Here is a 26,204-nt window from a genome sequence, read left to right as displayed (position 1 = left end):
AGCTGCCCGTCGTTAGGTTTCGCCACGTTTTCTGCCCTCTGCCTGCGAAACCAGCCGTCCGTTTACCTTCTTCTGACGGCATCTTTAGCGTACGGCGATCCTATCTCGACACTACGCAAAGATCGTAAAGTCTTCGCGCGTAACCCGTCCCGCCGCTGACTCACCATACGTTCATCAAACAAGTCTCTCAAATCATGGATTAATTCCGTACCCAAGAGCACGTTTAACTGCGGTTAATGCATGAACGAAAGAGAAAAAACCGGGGTTAAATTTTAAACCGGGGAGTTGGCGTTCTAACAGCTATATAAGCGCGCTCTCTGACGCTCTTCTTCCCTCGCCCCCCTCGCATCTCTCCTCTTCATTACGCGCTCGTTTGGATCCCCGAAACCACTCCTTTTATTCGCGCTCCTTGCCCTCCCCACCTCTCCAAACGCACAAACGTCTCACCTTCCTCTCTGTCCCACCGCCTTCGATGGGTTTCTTCCCCGTCGTCGACGCAGCTTTCTACCTCCTCTTCGTCTCAAACGCTACGGCGCTACCGTCGATCACCGTTGTTGTCATCTTAACCCTCGCTGTCATCTGCCTCTACCCGGGCGGGCTCTCGTGGGCGCTCTCCAGGGGTGGCCGCTCCATCCCCGGTCCGCCTGGCATGGTACTCGGCCTATCTGGCTCCGCCGCCCACCGGGTCCTCGCCAGGCTTGCTGCGTCTCTCAAAGCCGCTGACTTGATGGCCTTCTCCTTCGGCCTCACCTGCTTCGTCGTGTCTAGTCGCCCCGACACCGCCCGGGAGATCCTTAACAGCTCGGCCTTCGCCGATCGACCCGTTAAGGAATCTGCCTACGAGCTGCTCTTCCACCGGGCAATGGGCTTCGCGCCTTTCGGCGACTACTGGCGCACCCTCAGGAGGATCTCCGCCACCTATTTGTTCAGTCCCGCAAGAATCGCCGCTTTTGGTGAGCACCGTAGGGCCATAGGACAGCAAATGATCCATGACGTAATGGCGAGCATGGAGACGAATGGGGTGGTGGCGATGAAGAAAGTTGTGCACTTTGGATCCCTGAACAACGTGATGATGAGCGTTTTTGGCAAAAGATTCGATTTTGGGAAACACGAGGGTGTGGAGTTGGAAGAGCTGGTCACAGAAGGGTATGATCTACTTGGTAAGTTCAACTGGAGCGACCACTTCCCAATGTTGAGGTGGATGGATCCTCAAGGTATCAGGAAGAGGTGCAGGAGACTGGTGGCAAAGGTCAATGTGTTTGTGGGCAGCATCATAGAAGACCACAGACGAAGACGAGTTGCTGCAGAAGCGGTCAATGGGGTTGGTGACTTTGTTGATGTGTTGTTAGATTTGGAGAAGGAAGACAGGCTTTCTGATTCTGATATGGTTGCCGTTCTGTGGGTGAGCTTACTTGCACTTCTTATCATTAATTTCCCCAAAACTATTGTCACGCTTCATTCTTCTCTGTTCCACTATACATACATACATACGTACGTACGTACATATACACACAGACACACACACAAATATATATATATATATATATATATATATATATATACATATATATATATATATATACATATATATATATATATACATATATATATATATATACATATATATATATATATATACATATATATATATATATATATACATATATATATATATATACATATATATATATATATACATATATATATATATATACATATATATATATATATACATATATATATATATATACATATATATATATATATACATATATATATATATACATATATATATATATACATATATATATATATATACATATATATATATATATATATATATATATATATATATATATATATTGGCTTACAAAGTGAAGAATCATGGGAGGAGTTAAGTACTGCTTATTTAGTCCTAAAATCAAACCTTGGTTGGTGCTTTCTTTTCCACAGGAAATGATCTTTAGAGGAACTGACACTGTTGCTATACTTCTGGAATGGATCATGGCCAGAATGGTGCTGCACCAAGACATACAATCGAAGGTGCAGTCAGAAATCGATGCTGTCGTCGGAACCTTGCGCCTCGTCTCCGACGCCGACATCCCCAACCTGCCTTACCTCCAGTTCATCGTGAAAGAATCTCTACGGCTGCACCCACCTGGCCCCCTTCTCTCCTGGGCTCGCCTCGCCGTCCATGACGCTTACGTCGGTGACCACTTCATCCCTGCAGGGACCACGGCGATGGTGAACATGTGGGCAATAACCCACGACGAGCGCATCTGGGAAGACCCCGATGACTTCAAGCCCGAGCGATTTGCCGAGGAGAACGTAAGCATTCTGGGTTGCGACCTAAGGCTGGCGCCCTTTGGGGCTGGAAGGAGGGTGTGTCCTGGGAAAGCCTTCGCATTGGCTACCGTTCACTTGTGGTTGGCTCAGCTGCTTCAGAGCTTTACTTGGGTCTCCGAGGGGAGTGCAGTGGACATGTCCGAGTGCTTGAAGATGTCTCTTGAAATGAAGAAGCCTTTGGTTTGTAGGGCCTTCCCAAGAAACTGAAGTTTGGATCTGGTGGCTTGCTCTTGAGTGCTTTCTGAGAGTAATAATATACAGTGGGTTTGGAGCTTGGAAGCACGATGTTTGGAGTTAGTCTCCAGACTTTGCTGCTTTGTAGATAGTGTATGTGGTTTTGTCCATTTAGGTAGTCCCAGCTTCTGTGTGATGTGCATAGTGGTGGAGGTTTAGGTTTTGCATGCTATCCTTTACGTAGTTTGTGATGTACTCAGCTTCGTATATGTGGAAATGGAGTTTCTGTCTCAATTCTATTTCAGCTCTGCAGGCAAATCTTAAATTTAGATCTTGAGTCTGCCATTTCTTTTCCCTTTTCTTTTTAAATGTGTTCTATATTAGGGTAAATGTTGCTACTCCAATTAGTGAGTATCTGTCATAAAAAAAAATCAAGTATTGTCAACTTGATCTGCACTTAGAACTCTAAAAACTTTTGTAATTTTTCAGCCTTTTGATATAATGTAGATAGATATATTCATCAATGAACTCTGCCTTTTCTTTTTCCAATCAAAGAAATTTCTTTTAGAAATAATTTATGTATCACACACTGTATGCTTGTCAACGCCTTGCCTTATTGGATTTTCTTGTTGAACTTGAAATATTCTGGTCATCAGTTTAAACATATGTGGTATAAGCAGTGTTGAGTATCTCCCAATGTAAGTTCAGCAATTTTGAGATTCTTAACCTGTGCTGCTTAATGAATGTTTGTCTCCAACACATACATTGCAGGTCTCTCTAATAATTGCCAGTGTTCTAAATTCTTTGGTGTTAACACAGTAATCCAAAACGAATTCCATACCTACGTTATGGATGATGAGTATCATCCACTTAGTCTCGGCAAACATAAGATTCGGAAAAGACATGTTCGAGTCACAAAGATTGGACTTTTGCAAGCAACTCTTCAGTGTTTGCACTCTTGCAGTTGCAGTACAGCTCTACTAATCTATATAACTCTTCCCATTCTCTTTCCATGGATGCTCTGATTTGCTCTTTGCTTTGCTGTACAGCTCTACCAAATGATTGAGGAATAAGAATCCACTTATATAATTTCAAGACACCACGCATGTACTTTCCTTATGCTGTCATATCCCCAAGGAATATTTTGCAGGTCCTCTAAAGCTTGCTTTATTTCTCCAACAAAAATATCTTCACCGGATTTGAATATCCTGACTGTTCTTCAGGTATAGAAATTAAAAGCAAACTATGGGTCATTTTCCTTCACTTCAGCCGCCCTTATCTCTTATTCTTGTGCTCTCCCCACCCTCCACCCCAACTCCTACTAGGTTCTTGCCTATGTGGGTACAAATGAAAGAACAATATAAGATCTTGGCCCATTCACTGGGTTTGAAAGCCATGGAGTTCAGTCAAGGGAGCATAGGATCGAGAAAAGAGAGGTGACAATCTTTCTGCTCCACATTCCTTCCTTTGATCCTCCCAGATTTTACTGGCCTCAGGTTCAGGCCTAAGCCATGCTTATCATGAGACTGAATCTTGATTGAGACATGCTTTTTGTTGGAAACAAAAGAATGCACTCGGTAAAGTAAAGGTCAAAAAGAAGTTTCGATTACACATAAGAAAGGTGATGGATTTCATGCATGCATTTGTTTCCCTTGGAATATAATGTAAATGGATGAGAGTTATCTATGATCATCATCGAACTGCTAGATTAAAAAGATTAAACCTATTCTTCTCGAGTTTGTTGAGCTGGCTTTGATGATAATAGTTCGTCAATCATACTAAATCATGTTAACTGTGGGAAACCCTATGTGCCTTATCGGCATGAACCATGGAAGCGAAGCCATGGAAGGACAGTTCTCCTGTAGCAATATTTTCCAATAGGCTTGTTGAGGTTTCAGCTTTTCTTCTTTGGTAAACATAGCAATCTATTAAGGTCTTAGACCACCATTTTAACTGTCTATTAAGGTCTACATATATGTTATTGCAGTGTCTGGATATTAAGAATGTCCTCTCCAGAAAGTTACTGTTCCTACTCTCTCTTCCAAAATGGAAATATCAGCAACATCCTTTTCTATGTTATGTTCAATTTCTATAGGAGACTATTCATTCCATAATTCAAAAGGAGAAAGTTAATTTAGGTAATGTACACACTCTTACTGCCAAAGAAACCTTAAAATATTTGTCTTGAAACTCACAAGTTGCCTTCTCCCCCTCTCTTTCTCAAAATTTTCTTCAAGTTTTTCATTCATAATTTTTATGGTCCATAGCAGAGGTCTATGATATATTAAGTAAGTATTCTTTATGAGCAATTGGTAGATGGTCTGCAACTTGTAGGCTTATCTATTATTCTAAACCCTACTCTTCATGTTTCAGCTGGGACAAATGTTCTTGTTTTCCACAAAGTGATGGCTTGTAAGTATAAATGTGAAGTTTAACTCACTGGGGATATCTTCAAGTGTAGAACAATGATATTTCAGCAGTCATTGAGATGACTACTAAGACCACCATCTCATGTTGCCACTTAAATCAACTCAAAGATGGTGATTTGAGATCGACGTCTCAAGAAAAGTGTTCAGCTGCTAGGTTTATTATCTGGTGATTGACTACACATTGCAAATCATGCACTTGTTGTTGGGATATCAGTTGTAGCGTTTCATGTCCACAAAAGAACTTAGTCCAAAATGCTCCATTTCATAAATATTATGATTATGAACTCGAATATTTTATTCCATTTGAGATGATTTCTCAGTACGAGTTTTTTAGTGTACCTTACTTTTAAAATTTTGATTATAGAGACATGAAAATGATACATCAATTATATTCTATTTGTCATTGTTATATATATATATAATGTATAAAAGAGTTATAACTCCAACAATATGAGATAACAACCTAAGGTTTGATTAATATGTTAATATTTTTATTAGAATAGGTCCTGATAATTTGACTTCCGGAAAAGAATTGGTTTTGAGACTAAGGACTGAGCTCATTTTAATATTTATTCGAACTATGTTAATTTTAAGAGTTCACTATTTAAAGTCCCCTTCTTACTATTCATAATATCTTAAAAATTAATAAAATAATGCTTTATAATTTACAACCCTTTTAACTATGTATTTACCTTCTTTGTTTTCTTTTTTTCTTCCTCATAGCCTTCATTTATACACACTACTATTACTGGTTCTCTCGATTGTCTGTGCACTCTACTAGACAGTTTGCAAAGACCTGAAACATAATATCTTTTATGTTGATGTAATTGACCCAAAAGATAATATCTTCTGGATTATTACAAAATGTACATTAAATCATTATATTATTATAACAAATATCAAAATTTATTTTTCATCTTCTCCTTTTTTATATCTTCAATTTATTCCATTACATCATCTATTTTTTTCATCATTTTATGTCACCTCCAATGATTAATCAAAGAAGATAAAGGAGAAGAAAGAAATATAAAGAAATAAGAGATTATAGGTATGGATGGAGTAAAAAGATTTTATTAGAATTAAGTTATAAATTGATGACATATATATCTATTTACAAACTGATAACTGAGAAAGATTAAAATTTTTTAATATAGGATTATAAATAAAAAGAATTATAAATAGTAATCTTTGAATTTTAATATTCAGTTTAGTATTTATTTACCTCTAATTGCTGGTATTTTTTGGCTGGCATTATATCTACATCGTATTATAAATAGAGCATGTTCTTATTCTATGCTTTCTTCATGTTCCATGTCGAACGAGCTTCCAACTTAAGAATGGAGAACCGAGAGGCGTTGGTGTAGCCAACCCACATTTTGACTTCATCCTCTCTTGCTCATAAGAACCAATCTCCAGCTGTTCCATGTGATGTGGTACCCTCAACATGCCACCCATCTTTCTCTACGGCTACTACTGCTTACTCTTGTCAGTACAAGCAATGGTTGGTGGTAGGTAGCTTCTTTATGTACCAATTGATATATTTTCTACATAAATTAATGTAATAAAAGAAAACTAATTTAAATATTAGTTTTTCCAGATTTTTTTTAATTTCAAGTAAGGAAAGTATACTATAAAAGAGAAGATGATGATGAAGATAGATATGGTGATCATCATTGAACTCCTTGTTCAATGATATTATTAATTAATTAAATATACTATTTATTATTTAAAGCTAGATTAATTTTGGATCAATTCAATTAAATCTTTGTCTCTTTCTCACTTTCCTTTGTTATCTCGCCATCCACCTTCTAATTCTCATTCGTTAAGAGTTTACAATTTTATAAAAATTGAGGATATTTACATCCAAATTAAAAAAAATCCTAAATAAAAATAAATAAAGAGATGTCATCTAGTTAAAACTTTTTTTTCTATAAATTACCTTATTTATAACTACTACAACTATTATTGTCGTATCGATCTCATCGAGCTAAGGATCAACATATCGCTAATTGAACCTATAGATTAATCAATCATATTATAAAGTTAATATTTTTCTAAAAATAAAATAAAATAAAATATGCTTGTACAACATAAAGAATTAAATATCATAAAAAGGATTATTAGTGGCAATTATAAGAGAGTAGAATGTTGAGGGATTAGAGTTCGATAAAAATAATAATGTTTTTTCTCCTTTATTTCTATAACAAAAAAATAAATTAAAAGATAATAATATTTTGGTCTTTTTAAGTCATCAAACGGTCTAATTAGTGAACCAAATGGTCTGAGGGGCTGAGTCAAAATTTTTTTTGATTCCTTCAGATCCATCCGATCTATCGTTGACTTCATGTAACATCCGTCTTTGATGACTCGTTCGAGTTGGGCAACATGAATGATTTGGCCAATATCATGTGGCTTTGGCAGCTCATTCCCCACATCATGGTGACCTAACAGCTGCAGCCGTAGTTGACTTGATCCACCTTTCATTTGGTTTCTATTAAGTCGAACGTTAGGTAGAAAAGACAATGGAAAAGCCGTCTAGTTTGGTCCACGTTGATGCATTCTTCACACGGACACGATGAGACCGCGCCCATTGGTCGGTGGTTGCCGGATTCTATTATTCTTAACACAGCTGATATAAATGATACATATTAATGCTACTCACATCTACAATAGCAGCAGATGCGGTCACCTGCCGTGATCCTAAGCGACGCTTGACCCACCTTGTCCGGCACGCTTGTGACCGCGTCGTCGGTTCCGGTAAGAATCCTGGAACGCGAACCCGTACCCGTCTCCTAGGTCGTATACTGACCGCATTGATGAGGTCCACCTGCGCGTCATATCCGCTGTCCATTCTTCGATACGAACTCCATCGATCCGTCCATGTATGTCTCCACACCTCCCTCTTTCTCTCACCGCCGCGCGGCCCAACGATTTTATTGATCCAGACCGGTGCCGACACTGCCTCGGCCTGCTATATAACCGACGGCGAGCGAGATCTCTTCCCAAGGAGTGGTGGGAAATAGGAAACGCCGCCTTTTCTTTCTTCCTCCTCCTCCTCCCTGTTCGATCTGGTGATTGTTGTTCCTGGATCGATCGAGGAGAAGAGAAATGGCGGGCAAGGAATCTTCATCTTCGTCGATCCCCAACACGCCGTTGCTGAAGGACGAGCTGGACATCGTGATCCCGACGATTCGGAACCTGGACTTCCTGGAGATGTGGCGGCCCTTCTTCCAGGCCTACCACCTGATCATCGTGCAGGACGGGGATCCGAGCAAGACGATCAAGGTGCCGGAAGGGTTCGACTACGAGCTCTACAACCGCAACGACATCAACCGCATCCTCGGTCCCAAGGCCTCCTGTATCTCCTTCAAGGACTCCGCCTGCCGATGCTTCGGCTACATGGTCTCTAAGAAGAAGTACATCTACACCATCGACGACGACTGCTTCGTAAGTGCTTCCGCTTCGATCCCCCGCTTTCTTTGTTCTCGCTTCTAGATCTGGAATTCTTTGGGAGGGTTGGGTGTCCGAGTGAGAAAAAGACGCAATCTTTTACTCAGTTTCGTCTTTCCCTTTTTCTTTCTCCGAAAATTATCTCTTTTTTCTTAAAACACCTGCAGACTGAATTAGGTGTTTACTTTTTGGACAGATCTGATTTCCTTTTAGAGTTCGATTTCTCTAAATTTCTGTCGAAAAGACATGTCAACGACGGTTTCTTGGTTTTAATTCTCAAGTGCACAAAGTAGATCTAGGTATTCGTATAGTAGTTGCCCATACAGCATGCTAGATCTACATGTTCTAAGTCATCAAAGTTATTTAATAATCCAGTTGTTGGTTCTTTTGCAGTCTCTCTTGCTATATTTTAGTTTCATGTACATCGTCACTAGATTGTTGGTCCTTTTAACTTTTATTCCAGCAATTTCTTATGCTTCTATTAGATTTAGACTCGCCTGATTCACTTCTTTGTTATGATTATCCATGAACGTTTGTAGCTTGGTTCTCTTTTGTTTCTTGTAATTATTAACTTTGCAAAATTCTTCAATCAAATGATGCCACCATTGTCACTCTTAGGCTGCAGGTTTGAATTACATTTTTTGTAAGCCTCTGGATGTGATCTTATAATATATGCAATATATATAACTATAATCACAAGCCTTGATTTCTTGATCTAAAGATAATAAGAAACAGTTTCTCTGTGGTTTCTGATCCCAGGTTTGTGAGTCCATTATAATTTAACCAGATATTTGAGTGCCATGTGGATACAATTAGCAAATGTTATATGCATGAAAAGTTTTTATTGCTTTTGGAAGATTGGTTGCTTAATGTGGAACATTTTTCCTGATCTGTCATGTAAGCTCATGTTAGTTGATGAGATTCCTACTGTTATCACAGCTTATATGATCCTATATCATAATCTAGTATCTTCTGTCACCTTAAATAGGTAGCGAGATCTTCATTCATAGGCTACTGGTTTGGATCAGACCTTTCAAGCCTCAGGTTGTGATCTTGTTATATATGAAATATTTAACTAAAATCACAACCTTTGTTTCTGAATATAAGATAATAAGAGAAAAGACTCTTGCATTTATGTCTCGTGTGGTTTGTGGTCTCAGGTTGGCCATTTGAGTATGTTTTCATCTGATATTTGAGTGTCACATGAATACAATTAGCAAATCTTATATGCATAAAAAGTTTGGAGTTCTGGAAGATTAGTGGTGTCATATAAACGTATCTTTAGTTTTTTAAATTCCTGCATTGCAGCTCGTGTGGTTCTATATCATCATCTCCTGTGTTCTGTCATTCTAAATAGGTTGCTAAAGATCCCTCAGGCAAGGAGATTAATGCACTTGAACAGCACATTAAGAATCTCCTGACCCCATCAACTCCCTACTTCTTCAACACTTTGTATGATCCTTACCGAGAAGGCGCAGACTTTGTTCGTGGATATCCCTTCAGCCTACGTGAAGGTGCTCAAACAGCTGTTTCTCATGGCCTGTGGCTGAACATTCCTGATTACGATGCTCCGACGCAGCTTGTCAAGCCTCGTGAGAGGAACACTAGGTACTTAACATTGGAATATATGACCTTATACCATTGGCGTCTTGTTTCTCTACTGCAAAAGCTTATTCTTGACTAGTATGTCTTGTGTTTATCAGGTATGTTGATGCAATTCTCACGATACCCAAGGGAACCTTGTTTCCTATGTGTGGAATGAATCTGGCTTTCGACCGTGAGCTCATTGGTCCTGCAATGTACTTTGGACTTATGGGTGATGGCCAGCCTATCGGGCGTTACGATGATATGTGGGCTGGATGGTGTACCAAGGTCAGTGTTTCACCTCTAGTTCTTGCTGTTCTGTTGTATGGACCGATTCTATATTAGACTCTCAGATAAAGGTTGCCATAATATCTTAAATTTAGTATGTGTTGATTCTGCTTAAGTGAAAAATTTAGAATTACGCCCAGGAACTTTGGTTGTTCAATCAATCTGATCAATATCTAGTTGATGTTGATTTAGGTGATCTGTGATCATTTGGGACTTGGAGTCAAGACTGGCTTACCCTATATCTGGCACAGCAAAGCTAGCAACCCATTTGTGAATTTGAAAAAGGAGTACAACGGCATCTTCTGGCAAGAAGAGTTGATCCCCTTCTTCCAATCGGTTGTACTCTCAAAGGATTGCAGCACTGTGCAAAAATGCTATGTTGAAATGTCCAAGCAGGTGAGAGAAAAGCTGGGGAAGATTGACCCTTATTTCAACAAGCTTGCAGATGCTATGGTTACATGGATTGAGGCTTGGGATGAGCTCAACCCATCAGCCAAGGGGTGATAAGAGTAGCCAACATAATCATATCAATTGCTGTCTCAGTAGTGTTTTCGATTTATGCTTTCTAGATGTAACTCCTATTTATACTTTTCCTAAATTTTGGGCTTTCATGTGAAGCTTGGATATCTTTGCAGTTCCATGATTCGGATCCTTTTTAAACCTGAGTTGATACTAAAGACATTTATTTTTGGAAGTCTGTACTTCTCCACTTGGATGGTTCTCAATGCTTTTTTGGTTCCTTTTGGGAAAATGTTATGATGAAGTTTATTTCATTAGTGATGATTTTAATTTAGGCTATGCTTGGTCCAGACTAAAGCAGTTGGAAGTTTGAGTTGTAACAGCATCTGTTGTCTTCAAAGGAGCAAAAAAAAAGAAACAAAAACAAGCTCAGCTTGAGTCAACAAGTTATCATCCAGCAATGGAAAAAAAAAAATCTTCATGTCCACACTGTGGTAAATTTGAACTAAAGGCCAGTAATTCCATCATTTTTGGAGGTGTAATTAAGGGAATAAAAGGCTTGGGCAAGGAGCACTATACCTCCTAGGTTTGCGGAATCATATCGAAATTGAAAAGCTAAATTACTTATGTTGTGTTCAAGTTGGTCATGATTTTTCTAAATCAAACTGATTCTCTAAATATGATTATAGAGAGCAATCAAATCCTTGGATTTTCTTTTGTCAGAATTGATTTTTAATGGAAAACTGATGTGTTAATTCCAGTCAGTTTAATTTTTTTTTTTGTGCACTTGACGGTAAGTCATACCAGTCAAATCAAATGAAAAAGAAAAAAAAAATATTTAGGGAACTAAGATTTACATATCGATTTTTAATGCCAATTGATATGTCTTTTAGATATTATGTGGATTGTTAAACTTAAGTTAGCTAAAAAGTTAAGCTGATTGTAACTATAACTTATCTTTCAATTATATATTGGATAGATAACAACATTTGATTGTTCTTACACTCAAATTATATATTGGATAGATAACTGCTTAGGCTCCGATTGAGATTACGATTTGGGGTCAATCATTCGATGAGCTAGAGAAGTTGGCTCCGGTGGAGGTGGTGCGACGTTCTCGACAAGAGAGGGTGTGCCTTGGATGTGGATGTCACACCTCGTCTCCTCTTTTAATTCCCTAAGATTCACTCTTGTAGATAAGGAATTAGAGATCAAGAATGGATTTGATAAGTCATGAATAAAGCACCTCGGGCGATGATGCATACCCCTGGAGGTGCTGTTCTCAGACCAGAGTCACCAATCAATCTTTTTTCATGGTAATTACCATCAACACTTCATGACGTCTTTGATGTGATTTCCACAAATGTGTAGCGTTCATTAAACAATTCATGTTCCTCCGAATCAATTCACGCACTTCGAATCCTTCGAATGGTAAATGGTGGTGTACATGTAAGTTTTAGCTGGACTTCCGAAGGAGAGCCATGTGTCGCATGTCATCTTGTGCGTCGGCATTAACTTACATTCCTCCGAGCTCGGTATTATAGTAGCCGTCCGAAGGAACATTTTAAGCATAGAGTTGCAAGTCTGCTTTCATCAGATACGTCGCATAGGGAAAAGCCGGGATCCGATCCAACTTTGGGAGCTCTGTCCTCGTGATCGAACTGCTCGCGTCCAAAGGAGTTGTCTCCATGCGATGTAAATGATAAAAAAATAATCAAATCACATTCATGTGACAGCTATGCGATAATATTAATAATTAGGAATCCAACGAAATTTGATCTATAAATGACATCGCGGTCGTATTCTCACCAGTCTAAGTCAGCAGTGAGGGGACAGACGGATGGGCTGGGCGATAGCGCTCCACGGCGGCGCCGGCGACATCCCGCTTTCCCTCCCGGCGGAGGGGCGAGCGCCGAGGGAGGCCGCCCTCCGCCACTGCCTCGAACTCGGCGTCGCCGCTCTCAAAGCCAACCGACCGCCACTCGACGTCGTCGAACTCGTGGTACCACTCTCCCTCCCCTGGTTTGATACCATCTCGTGCACCACTCTCACTTTTGCCTTTCTGTTTTCTTGAATGTTCTTACAATTTATACTGCTCATTCCGTTGTATTGATAACGTACATGCATTTGGATCGTATTCATCAATATTTGCTCGTTCGTGTCGATGCTTTAGCGCGGTGACATTTGGATTTTGGAGATGCCTGTTGTATATATATTTTTTCTAATTACTCTGGGTTACATGCAGTTGATATGACTGGATGGGCAGAATAGCTGCCATTAGTCGGTCATAGTTATGATTGGAAATCACTGGAGATCTAAAAGATTGAGACGCAAAGTGCATATGCAAAATTAGGGCTTCATGGCCAGGATCTAACATTTGAACAGTTTAATTGTTCTTCTGAAGTTCAATGCTTCAGAGGGCGTCCATTTCCTGCTGCCTTACTGCCTCAAGTTAGAAAGTTTTGCGAATTTGCCAAGTTGGATAATTTGCTGTTTCTGACCTTTTACTCACTAGGCACATATGAGAGTCTCTCATCACCAAAACGTTCACTGTAGTTAGAGAAACCAGATTGTATCTCTTTATTATAGCATATATCCATTTGAATAGAATAGTGCTTGCGATAGTACAACAATGCTAAATACTGTCGTCCTTTACATCTTATATTAAGCTTCCATCATTCTGTTTTATAATCATATTGTTGTTGGATGTCAAACTTGACAGTCTTGTACCTCAAGATCCCTCCACTCTTTGGTGACATTTAAGAAAGGCAATATAAAAATTGAGTGCTACCTGATCTTCCTAGACATTATGCAATTGGTAACATGTAGATTGCAGTACTTCACTATCCTATTAAAGATTACAGGTTCTATAATATGTATTTCCAACCTTTTTTTTTTCTTTTTATTGTTGTGTGATAAAAAGTGCTAACATACTGTTCGTTTGTCATGGATTGGTGCATATAATATTTATTTCTTGTCTCGTCATTGCCCTGTTCTTTGCATATGAAGTGTTCTGATTCTTTGCCTCATTTTATGCAATGGGTGTCTTACTACCCCTATTTAGATTCACATTGCAATTTTTTTGATACAAGCAGCAGGACCTCAATTTATTTTTGAATGATGTTCAGTTTACTCAATTACTCTACATACTGGGTTAAAAGATAATGATATCCTGTTATTAAAATTATTATTATTTAATTATGGTGTTCTAATTTCCAATATCTACTTCTTTTGGACTAATCGGAAAATGTTATACAGGTTCGTGAGCTAGAAAACAGCCCATGCTTCAATGCTGGCAAAGGTTCTGTTTTGACCACGAATGGTACAGTGGAGATGGAAGCATGTATCATGGATGGTAACACTAAGAAATGCGGAGCTGTCTCAGGTCTTTCTACTGTTGTTAATGCTATATCTCTTGCACGACTTGTCATGGAGAGAACTCCACATATTTATTTGGCATTTGATGGTGCTGAGGCATTCGCAAGGGAGCAAGTTAAGTCATCAAACACCACCATATTTTTTCTTAAATTTCCTGTTAAAGTTAGAGGTTTAAATGCAATGCCTTTAAATTTAACAGAGGTTGTTGATTAAGGTGTCTCTTATGCTAGCTGTTTATGTTTATTTTGTACAAGATACTAGTTTTCGACCAATTCGAGTTGTTAATCTCTTCGATCTGACAGAAAATTGGAAAATCAAAACTTTGTCTTCTACCTAATTTCCATAAACAGTCCAATAAAGCTTATGTAGGCCACTTGTAAGCATGTTTGCAAGATCATCGTATTGCTTATGTACAGTTGGAAATTGCTAATTAACAATGAGAAAATCTGGGTACACATGGGTGAGCCTTTTATAAGAATTTTTGGGTTGTGAGACAGTCTTATTCCTTATACCTTAGCCAATAATGCAGTTATATTATGTAGTGCTATTTGCACAATTGGAGATGAGCATTGTGATAATTTTGTGGATTGTTATATGATGACAACAGTACATTTCAGAACATGGAAAGTATCATGTCTTGTGGAAAACAAGTTGGGTATTTATATTGGGTTTGGAAGGATAGATTGTTTGATGAGCGCTAGCACATTTAAACTTTCTAGTTGTTTAATTATGAGTTATGGTTAGAGTTATATTACGAAAGAAAATCCTAGGATTTAGAAGATTTTGACTTGATCATGCTTGTTTGGAAATTAGAGTCTTATCCAAAGATAAATCCAAGGCTAGCTAGATTGATCAACAATAGGTGGAACTTATACAAGTCCAATTATAACATTGTCAGTTAGGACCTAGATAAGACTTGTTGGTGATACTTATATTACTCATCCGCCACTCTCTAGTCTACCTAAATATTTATGTGAAGACTAGAGGCTTGAGAAGGACACTTAGAGGAGAATCCATGACGAAAGGTAAAGATGATTTGGGCCATTGATTGAACTATATGATAGGAGAAGAATAGCTAATTCCCATCTCCTTCATTTTGAGACTATTTTGTCTTTTATCCTTTTCATCTTCTCTGGCAAAGTAACACCAAGCTAAATACCTTTAGTTGACCATCATTGAGGTTCTTTTCCAATTGAGAGCACCACTAAGGCTTGTGTAAGCCCTGCAAAACTCTTCTTCCCTCCATTGACATCGATTTCCACCTGTTTTGCTTTCGATTGCTGAATTTCATGTATATTCTCTCTCCTTGATAATCTCCTTTTCAACCTCTTTAAATCCATCAATTGATCGTTCCCCTACATTTCATGGTTTGTTGTCACTGTAGCAGAGTGAGAACTCAATAGGAGTCATAGCTTAGTTTATCGATCAATTGATCCTTCCCCTACATTTCATGGTTTGTTTTCACTATAGAGGAGTGAGAACTCATTAGGAATCATAGCTTAGTTTGTCTCAGTTCTCCAATAACATACCCTCAAGATAGCCAAGGAAATTGTTTGCTCTCCTGACAAAGATGAAAGAAGGGACAATAGGGCTTCAAGGAACTCACCTTTTAGGGTACCACCTGTTTCAACAAAACCTCTTATAGAAATAAATCCAGTTAATACCAAACTCACCCTTTATGAAAACTGATAGGGACAATGTTCACCCCCAATCGGGTTGGCATGTGGACATTAGCAGAGTAAAAAAGACAATAAAACATGACCATATCTACCATGTTAGTACAAATTGAAATGGAAGATACTCTCCACATAGGTCTCTCTTTTGACTATCCCATAACCCCTTGGAGGGATCATGTCAGGGACATCCCTGACAAGGGTCTTCTATTGTAGAACGAGGTGAAAAGGTCCAGCTCTACATCGAGGATCCTTGTCCTTGACCTTTCCTCTCCTTTCTTATCTACTCTTGAAGATTGGTGCAGGAGATGGTTCTCGCATTGCATCAAGATTCAGGCTCCAAACGTAGTCGGGCTATTCTCACAGTCCAGGTTTGACAACTGACTTCTGAACTGATAAAAGCTTTTGTGAGTTGGGCTTGGGCCTCTTTTTTGTCTCTTTTGTTGTCTTCATAGAAAGATCTTAGGTGCCCTCTCAATAAGAAAAGGACATTGCTGGTGATTGCCTTATAGAGTTAGAACTTGGTGGTAGTTTCTTGAAGTTGATGGAGGTTGAATACTTAATAATGTTAAAGGAAATGACTAAGTCCCTAATCTTATTCTCCTCTTTAACTGTTTAACATTTGAACTCATCCTCTCTATCCACTTTGGATGGTCAATTTCCTGCCAATGGGAGATGCAATTTCACAAATGAAAACAAAAAATCTTTTCATCCACTTCATTGTGACACATCATTTAGTTGTAATATTTGAGTGCTCAACCTAGTGCTCCAGGAGTGATTGCATCTGATGCCTGCAAATCATGATATACTTATGGCCTTCTGTCATTAATGAAGGGTAACATATTCTCTCTTCAGTTGTTACTGAGGCATACTCATTTTAGAATCCAGTTGATCTCATCCTGTTTTATTCTCGTGTAGTCTAATTTCAGTTCAGATTAGTCTTCCTAATTAGATCTCCTGTTCTATAATTTCTTTTTGGAGCAAAGGCAATTCATGCTTAGCTGTGAGCTCTTTAGCTTAGCGTCTCTACATATGCTGAGGCATATTCCTTCTACTCAAATCTACTGCTTCTGCTAAAGCCTAACAAGGTTAGGCTTGTGAGTAGATAGTAAGTGTGATGAGTAGCTTCATTACCTAATCACAGGGTAATTTTTGGCTAGATCACTACAGCACTCAGTCGAGGTCCAGCCAGGATAGGAATTCCTAACTGGATTTGGGCTAGTCTGACTGGTTTCTATCTAGCTAGCCAAATGTATTCAAAGTAGGATTCCAAGTTTTAATAAGCATGGTTCAAGCAGATCTCCTAGTTCTCTGGGATATGTTCTTTTCTGATAGGCTATAATCACATATAATGATAGCTCAAGATTTGGCAACAAGGAAAGTTGAGTCATGCAAGGTCCCTAGATCTTAATGCTTTTTTTCTAACATGGGGTTAGTCTAGTGAAGCCTGTATAAAGATTCAACACCTTTAATGCAGTGGTATGCGATTCCCATCTGTTGCTTTGGCTTGGAGTTTTCTCCTCCTTTACCTGTATTTTCTATCTTGGGCATCAAAGGGGTCTTGCCACTTCTGGCCCCTTTTATCTGTACTTTTTGCTTAGACAGTTTCTGACTCTGTAAGTCTCACTTCATCGAGTTCTTAAAGAAATCATAAATCAACTTGACATAAATTTCAGATTTGGAAGTTAGGTTTATAATATTTTCTTCAAATTGTGACCTTGTAGATTCATCAGCTTCCTGTATTTTGGGAAACAAGAAGATGATGAAAGTGAAACAAATGCTTTTCATGGAAACTAACTTATTCAGAAACCGGAGAAGTAATTGTTTGTCTAGGTGTAACTAAAAAGAACGTCCAAATCAACAACCAATCTGCTTTCCCACCATGTGTGTGTGTGTACAGAACAATTATCTCAATGAAGAGCAGACATTCGGATGCTATTACAGCACACTTTAATTATATGCATTCACATGGAATGCAGTTGCATTCTTATGGAATCATACATGAGAATTAAGTCTCTAGCTCCCATAAAGAATCTTCTCTGTATATATATATATATATGTATATATGTATATATATGTGTGTGTGTGTGTGTGTGTGTATATGTGTATGTGTGTATGTATATATGTATGTATATGTGTGTGTGTATATATATATATATATATATATGTGTGTGTGTGTGTGTGTGTGTGTGTGTGTGTGATATATACACATATGTATATATACATGTATATATATATATGTATATATATATGTATATATATATGTGTATACATATGTATATATACATATATACATATATACATATATATATATACATATACATATATATATATATATTGATCAGTGATTGCAAAAGGCGCTCGGGCGCTCGCCTAGGCGCTCGGGCGAGGCGAGGCGAGGCCCGAGCGCCTCGCTAATGTCCCAGGCGGCGCGCTTCAATCAGGCGCCGCCTGGGCGCTCGCCCGAGCCCAGGCGCTGGGCGCTTCGGGCGAGCGCCTGGGTAAACCGAACCAGAATTTTAGGTCTGGTTCGGTCCTGGTTCGATTGTTAGTTGGTTCAATCGAACCAACTAAACCGATATAACCCCAACCCTAACCAAACACTAACCTGCTGCCGATCCCGATCCCGATCGCGATCTCGTCGCTCGCTGCCGCTGCTCCCGCTGTCGCTGCTCGCGCCTCCCGCGAGCCCTCCCGCTGCTCGCGCCTCCCGCGAGCCCTCTCGCTGCTCGCGCCTCCTGCGAGCCCTCCTGTTGCTAGCGCCTCCCGCGAGCCCTCTCGCTGCTCGCGTCTCCTGCGAGCCCTCCCGCGAGCCTTCTCGCTGCTCGTGCCTCCCTCGAGCCCTCCCGCTGCTCACGCCTCCCGCGAGCCCTCCCGCTGCTCGCGCCTCCCGCAAGCCCTCTCGCCTCCTACGAGCCCTCCCGCGAGCCTTCCCGCTGCTCGCGCCTTCCGCTCCCTTTCCCTTTCCGGCTGCCGCTGCCGTCGCTCGCCGCTGCCACCGCTGCTGCTGCCGCCACTGCTGCCGCCGCTCGCCGTCGTTGCTGCCGCCGCTCGCCGCTGCTTCCTCGTTTCTCCGTCAGCAGGTTTATACTGTTAATGTGATTATATTTATTAATTATATTATATATTTTTATATTTTTATTTAAAATTTTAGATAATTATATTTATTAATTATATTTTATATTTTTATATTTTAGCGCCTCGCTTCGCTCGGGCGAGCGCCTAGCGCCTCGGGCGTTTTTGGACTTTGGCGCCTTTTGGCGCCTAGCGCTTTTTAAATCACTGATATTGATAAACTAGAGTAATTAATTCAAGTTCTCTATTTTCTTTTGTGGCAAAATTTGTTGTATCCTCAATTCTGTATTCTTGGGCATTAAAAAATTGCTTGTGACACTCACAATGCTGCAAGCATTAAATGTGGTTCCTAGAGTTGCATGTCAATATTTACTTTGATGAGCACTAAAGTACGTCTTCATATTTTATAATTTTTGTTGACGACCATGGTGTGCAAATTGCTTGTATTAAGTTGTAAGATATTTATCTGAGTATCTTTCTGATGGGTTATGTTGAATCTTTAGGGTGTAGAAACTGCACATTCAAGCCATTTCATCACTCCAGAAAATGTTGAGAGGCTGAAAAATGCAAAAGAAGCAAAAAGAGTACAGGTGTGCTTTTGAACATTATCTCACCATGCAGTTCACCTTGTATTTTAAATTTGAATTACTAGGATTCTGGAAGGCTTTTGTTCTTGCAGAACTTAATTAGTGATGCATTATTATCTGTTAAATTTCAGTTGATTAATTTCTTTCATTAAGAGCATAGACCTGGGTTTGTCACTTATTTGAAACTTAAATGCATAAGAAATATTGTGAAACCTCCACCTCCCATGCATTTGTAACCGTTGTATCCATTTGTCAAGATGCTAATGGATTTGAGAGACTATTCTCTGGCAAGTAGCAATGTGCGTTTGCATTGTCACCATTAATATTCATATAAATTCACTTTGCAGATTGATTATACCGAGCCCATTAAAGGAGCCATACCAAGTAGCATAGGTGACAGCCAAATAGGGACTGTTGGATGTGTCGCAGTTGATGGCCATGGAATCTTGGCTTCAGCGACATCTACTGGAGGGTTGGTGAACAAGATGGCCGGGAGGATAGGAGACACTCCAATCATAGGTGCAGGAACTTATGCCAATTCATACTGTGCAGTCTCTGCTACTGGCAAAGGTGAATCCATTATCCAAGCTACTGTTGCTCGGGATGTTGCTGCCCTGATGGAATACAAGGGGCTTTCTCTGAAGGAAGCAGCAGCCTATGTTATTGAGAGAACGCCAAAAGGTAATGTTGGCCTTGTTGCGGTGTCTGCAAATGGAGAGGTGACTATGCCTTTTAATACAACAGGAATGTTCAGAGCATGTGCGACTGAGGATGGTTACTCGGAAATCGGAATATGGCCTTCGGGGATAAACGGTGATTTGGAATACCCCAACAAGTAAGAATAATACAATGATTTTGTGTTATTCCTACAGGATTGGTAAGAAGAAGTTTGTTTGAGTTCCTCAACCAGCATGAATAAGAAGGCTATCATGTGTCCTGTTTCAGCATCAATTGATTCGTTAGCCTTATTTGGAACCGTAGACCTAACGTGTGTACAACATTAGAACATATTTCTGTTGGATTGGCGGTTTTCTCATTAGCTATCTTGTGTCCATGTTTCAGAGGTAGATGCCTTGGTGTTAAAAGAGTTACCTGGAGTGATAGATTATTCACTAATGAGTTGCACTGAGTGAGTGCTTAATCTGTGTCGATGGTCCATTTCCTTTGAACAAGCATTTTCCATTTCTTTCCACATAGATTGGCAGAGGTCCTTTCTGGCATGTCTTGCTCTGAACCGTTTGGATGGTGTCAACTTGGTCGAGCAGGTTATAGCCACTAACAAGGATCGGAAAGTAGCATGGAGTTCTAACAGAAAACTTAAGAAACTAAGACAGCTCGAGGAAAATAAGAAACATCAAGGACAGCGGGTGTTTTGTCATGGAACAACATACTCATCACTATCTTCCAATTAACGTACAATATTATCCACTTATTAAATGTTAAATTTTGATGATAAAATTAAGTGATGAATTTTATAATAAGTATTCATTATCTAAGACACCAAGATGTATCCAATTGGAAGCATTGATTATCTTATTTCCCTCCTTAAATGAAGTAGTTAGGCTAGACTTTTATTGAATGTGCCTATTGTATATATTTGCATCAGAGTAATTATGGGTTGTGGTTATCATTATTGTTAGGTAATCATTTTATTTTGAATGATTTCGGGCACAACGATCCATTCTTTTATTTCTGATAAAGTTTCAGTTGAAGATAGAATTTCTTCTTGATTTTTGATAAATACAATGACAGACCATGCTCTAGCATAATAAAACATCTATTTGCGAGTCCATGATGTGACAGGAGGATAATTTAAAAGACTCATGATAATATATGTATTGCTATATATTGATAAGGATCTATATAATTAAGCATCGGGGAAAATTTTGGATGGCATTTGTACAATCATCGGTTGGATATGTAACATGATCGAAAGGTTATCGATCCTCACATCTCCTTTTAGTCATGTGATGAAAGATTATATATCTTCTTTCATCTATATTTTGTCCATAAATTGATCGCCCATAGTGCTCTTGTGAAAAATAGGAAGAGAGGAGAAAGTGAGTATGGTTCTCTTTACAAAACGGTATCACTAGAGCTTTTGAATTTAATGATGGTATGCTCATAGATTAGATAAATGTTTTTTAGCAGCATCAAAATATACATATCGTAAATTTAAATATATTATTATTTAATTTCAGATTTTGTTATTTAAGTTTTTTACATAATAGTACAAGGATGGCTTTTATACTTGCTAACTATAGTTGTGAAATCAAATATCTTAGATCTACTTGTTAGCACCTTTTGCTCATGAAAATATGTTAATCAGTTTTCATTTACGATGCATGAATGATTCATTGATATTGTCGATTTTCTTTTCTATCTAATCTATCTTATCGCCTGCTTTTGGGCGATATAAAATTTTATCATGTTTGATCAATGGACCACTATTAATAGGTTGCTGTTGACAACAGTATCATTGAGGACGGTGGCCTCCAATGGTCGACCTACGAGGCACGAGCAGCACTATTGTGACAATATTTGCTAGCTAAAATTAACGTCAACTGAATGCTGGAGGTCGCATGCAAGCAACGACCATGCCTTATGCAATGATCGTACAAAGGGACATTTAGGGTTTTATTAAAAAGGATGGTTTTACCCCTCATAAGATAATTCCAATCTATGTCATTATGTTTACATTTCAATTCTACCCTTTCATAAATTAAAATTTTCTTTTATATATCTTAGGTAAAAATTATAGTTTTCTCTTTCAAAAATTAAAAAATTTTAATTGATGTCCTCAATTATAAAATTGACTAGAAATACAGTTGGCAATAATATTTAATTATTCATAATATGTCTTAGTTGGGCTAGAGATACAGTTGACTAGAAAATAAGCCAAATCAGGATTTTGATGAAATTTTACGGTATTCAAGATATGCTTTTTCGTAACATTCATCCTTTGGCAATAATATTTAATTATTTCAAATATCAAAACAGTCATTTCATTATACTAAACAGCCCATAAGAGGACGTCACAAGAAAGAGCCTCCTACACTTTGTCAACACTGTCTATATGAAGTGTAACAAATTTCTGTAACAATGCTGCTCCGATGAGGACGATAACGATGACGACGATACAAGTAAAGACTATTGGGTAGAAGTGCATACACGAAGAAACGACTACGGTTGCATGTATTTTTGGATAAAGGTCAAGTCATGGAGAAAGGAATACGAGGGATGGCACGTAGGCAGAGGTCCGACTTCCTCCGGCACGTAATCGAGAAGGTCTCGCTCATGTCCAACTCCTGGGGCATCCCTTCATTTCCCGATGGGAGCTCCCAATCAAAGTTGTAGAGAAGGCTAGCCAGGGAAAGCTCTATGCTCTTCAAACCAAATGACATCCCTGGGCATATCCTCCTGCCTGCCCCGAAAGGTAAGAACTCAAAGTTGGTTCCCTTGAAGTCGACCATGGAATTCCTGCTCTCGAATCTCTCTGGCTCAAACTCAGTGGGACTGTCCCAGTATCGAGGATCCCTTCCCAAGGCCCAAACGTTCACGAATACTCTTGTCTTCTCTGGTATCTGGTAACCAAGAACCTCGCACGTCTCCCGGCACTCTCGGGGGAGCAGCAGAGGAACAGGAGGGTGCAGCCTCAGAGTCTCCTTGATGACCAGTTTCAAGTAGTTCATTCCGTTGATGTCCTTCTCCGTCACCTTTCCCTTTTCTCCGACAGTCTCCCTCACCTCCTCTTGCAACTTCCGCATCACTCTTGGATTCCTCATCAGCTCCGACATGGCCCACTCCATTATTCCTGCGGAGGTCTCGCTGGCCCCACCGAGCATATCCTTTATTGCAAAAGGAATCCAGAAATTAGATTCTCGAAACTGCGACTGTAAGGAAAGATTAGGGTTTTAAAAAAAGCATACCAGCATCATGGCTTTCATGTCCTCGTCTGCTAAGGGGAATGACAGGCTACCTTCAGCTTGAACTCTCAGCATGACATCGACCAAGGCCTCCTCCTCCTCCTCCTCCGGTTGCTCTGCGGACTTCCTTTCTCTGCGGTCTTGAATGATGCTATTCAGGATCGCGTCCATGTCACGGTGTAACATCTGCATCTTGAAAGTCGCGCCACTGAGAAGTTTAATTATCGGCCATGACGGGAATAAGTCCGCCAAACTGAAGCCTCCGGCAGCTTCCAGCGTTTGCATCACTATCCGTATGAACTCTTTCTGGTACTTGCACTTGCTGCCGATGACGGACCGGGAGCCTATGTCATTAGCCAACAGCACCAATTTCTTACTGAGGTTCACGGTGGAACCAGCGTTGGACAACAGGGCTATCGACCGCACAAGATTAAGCACCTCCTCTTCCCGGATAAAGCGAAAAGATTGGACTCGCTTGGCACTCAATAGCTCCACGATGCTCATCTTGCGCAGCTCCCTCCAGTGGAATCCATACGAGGTAAAGCCGACGCCCCTGTCACCGTATGTGGCGGTCTGGAGATTCAGGTTAGTGGGCCGAGAGGCGAAGCTGATGTCGTGAGTTTTCATGATCTCAGCAGCCGCTTCGGTAGATGAGACAACGAGGGTGGGGACCTCACCGAGCTTCAGGAGTATCACGGGGCCAAATTTCTTAGATAAGGCAGTGAGGGAACGATGCGGCAGGCCACCCAAGAGATGGTGCAAGCTGCCTATGATAGGGAGCTTAGATGGACCGGGAGGCAGTGTGGCACGAGCTCCGCCACCAGACCTGTTCTTCTTGAGTAGCAGCAGCGAAACGAGGAGGACGAGAAAGGAGAAGAGGAAGGAGGTGCTGGTGAGATCCATGGTTTAATTAGTTTTCTGGTGATGAGGCACCACAGGCCCGTACAGCCTTCTTATACACACGACAGTTACGAGTTTCGCATGCAGCTTCCCGGTTCAGTAGTGACGGACGTTCCCGTATCATCACGATAGTTCATCTGGGTCTAAGTCTGGATTGTACAACAAACATAAACATGGGATCACAACGGTAGCGGTCAAATTCGTCAGCCAATTTAAAATGAGAACAGACTATAAAATCTGATAAATAATTGTTATATATATATTATTTTTTCTACAATCTCTGGCCACACCAACTTTCCGTTCGTTACTTGTTTGTTTCGGTCGCAAGCAAGCCGCCATGGACGTGTCATACTCCGAGGGTATTAGTTTCATTCAGTATATTTTTGACCATGTTTCGGAACGCAATTGTTTCATTGGCCAAGGGAAATCTAACTTTGAAAGATGATCATGATATGGTTTGATTTGCAATTTTCATTCATAATCATCAATATTCTAAATCTGAAGTCCAAATAATAATAAAAACATTAGTTTAGTATCATTTCACGATGTTTTGGGACAGGTTCATTTGGGACAAAGCTTGTGCGGCATGCAAAATAAAAGTCCAAAGGTGTAGTCTCTAACACTTAGAGATGCGTCCATGTTCAGAGGCCACCCGTTGTCTTATTTCTTTGAGCATGTCATAAGATGGATGTATGTGAAATTGACAGTGACACAATGATGAGTAAAGACATTAAGAAGATGGTGCAAGCCACCTTCGATAAAAGAGGTTAGATGGATCGGGTGTCAGTCGCAGAAGGAAGAGAAATAGGAGGGCGGAGAAAACGTAACCAAGTGTTGGTGAAATCCATGGTTGTATGGAACCGACGAGCAAGAGGCCACTCTTTTTTCTTTTTTTGATAGACATGACAGTGTTTTTTTTTTTTACATAATTTCTAGGTTAATTGGTGATGAATGACGTTACCGTATTATAATACAATGGCAGCTCAATCAAATCAACTGGTCATGGCAGTGTTGGTGGGACATTAGACCGATTTCCTGAGAGATTTGAACATGTGCACGTCGAATTTGACCGTTTTGCTTGTTGATGATTGACGTGACCGTTTGGCATCTCAATCAAATCTCCGGTCATTGGCACTGTTGGTGGGATTGAAACAAACAATTAGCAAACCGAAAGTTTGCATAGCAGGGATCTTAGAAAACCAATATATATAGTAATTATTCATTGTCGCTTATTCTCATTCTATGCAGCAGTAGAATTTGACCGACATTTCGTTTTCCCCATGATTTGATTTTATAGATTATACCTTCGACTTTCCATAATGAATCAGTCACGATTGGATAACTAAATTAATGATCAAAGTGATCGCGATGTTAGTGATATAATTATTTTTTAAGTAAAATAAGAGTACTGATTAAAAAATACTCAAGATATGAATTTTTTTTTTAGGAAATCATCCTTAATAATATATTCATAAATAGAGATGAGAAACACAATAATAGTTGACGCAATACGAATTCCATCCAAACAAAAACTGCACTTATGGCCACATATATTGGCTCTCTCTTGGGCACATATGCGTGCCCCTAATCAAAATTCCTATACTGAATCAAACTCCTATACATATATTCACATAACTTGATTTCGGATGTCATGATGTTATAAGTCTTAATATTTCATGTGGTTGTGATAAATTGAATTTGAGTTATTAGGAGCGAGACTTCTCACGATCTCGACCACAATGCTTCCAAAGAATTATTATATAAACTATCAATCCATCTCATCAAAACATAAAGATTCAAATCCGTCACGACTTCTTTAAGCTGATCTACTATCCATCTATAGCTTCACGCAAGGATCTCCATTTTATTACTTCACCAAAGTTCTTGCTGGTGGTAGGTATCGCCTCCATTGGTGTTTTTAGATCCAACTAGAAG

General features: G+C 39.5%; 4 protein-coding genes across 4 annotated transcripts; 3 read left to right on the top strand and 1 right to left on the bottom strand.

Annotated features, from left to right (window-relative positions):
• Window positions 1–350: 350 nt before the first annotated feature.
• LOC135639858 (cytochrome P450 78A5-like) lies at window positions 351–2,824 on the top strand. Its single transcript, XM_065153833.1, has 2 exons — window positions 351–1,402; window positions 1,954–2,824. Exons 1-2 carry the CDS (start codon window positions 473–475, stop codon window positions 2,551–2,553), a joined length of 1,530 nt encoding a protein of 509 aa, XP_065009905.1. The 5' UTR covers window positions 351–472; the 3' UTR covers window positions 2,554–2,824.
• Window positions 2,825–7,838: 5,014 nt separating this feature from the next.
• On the top strand, window positions 7,839–11,044 carry LOC103974511 (UDP-arabinopyranose mutase 1). Its single transcript, XM_018821848.2, has 4 exons — window positions 7,839–8,396; window positions 9,757–10,007; window positions 10,103–10,271; window positions 10,464–11,044. The coding sequence occupies exons 1-4, from the start codon at window positions 8,058–8,060 to the stop codon at window positions 10,773–10,775; spliced, it is 1,071 nt and encodes a 356-aa protein (XP_018677393.1). The 5' UTR covers window positions 7,839–8,057; the 3' UTR covers window positions 10,776–11,044.
• A 1,448-nt stretch (window positions 11,045–12,492) lies between these two features.
• Window positions 12,493–20,510, top strand: LOC103974512 (isoaspartyl peptidase/L-asparaginase 1). The gene is made up of 4 exons (XM_009389363.3): window positions 12,493–12,732; window positions 13,989–14,222; window positions 19,360–19,446; window positions 19,791–20,510. The coding sequence occupies exons 1-4, from the start codon at window positions 12,571–12,573 to the stop codon at window positions 20,280–20,282; spliced, it is 975 nt and encodes a 324-aa protein (XP_009387638.1). The 5' UTR covers window positions 12,493–12,570; the 3' UTR covers window positions 20,283–20,510.
• A 1,974-nt stretch (window positions 20,511–22,484) lies between these two features.
• Window positions 22,485–24,278, bottom strand: LOC135639800 (desmethyl-deoxy-podophyllotoxin synthase-like). Its single transcript, XM_065153713.1, has 2 exons — window positions 23,373–24,278; window positions 22,485–23,291 (listed from the first exon to the last, which is right to left on the bottom strand). The coding sequence occupies exons 1-2, from the start codon at window positions 24,270–24,272 to the stop codon at window positions 22,656–22,658; spliced, it is 1,536 nt and encodes a 511-aa protein (XP_065009785.1). The 5' UTR covers window positions 24,273–24,278; the 3' UTR covers window positions 22,485–22,655.
• Between the last annotated feature and the right edge of the window lie 1,926 nt (window positions 24,279–26,204).

This window comes from Musa acuminata, chromosome BXJ3-6 (genome assembly GCF_036884655.1).
Source record: "Musa acuminata AAA Group cultivar baxijiao chromosome BXJ3-6, Cavendish_Baxijiao_AAA, whole genome shotgun sequence".
NCBI classification, from domain to species: Eukaryota; Viridiplantae; Streptophyta; class Magnoliopsida; order Zingiberales; family Musaceae; genus Musa; species Musa acuminata.
Note: the sequence above shows the minus strand (reverse complement) of the source record. Positions and strands in the feature narration are given on the sequence as shown.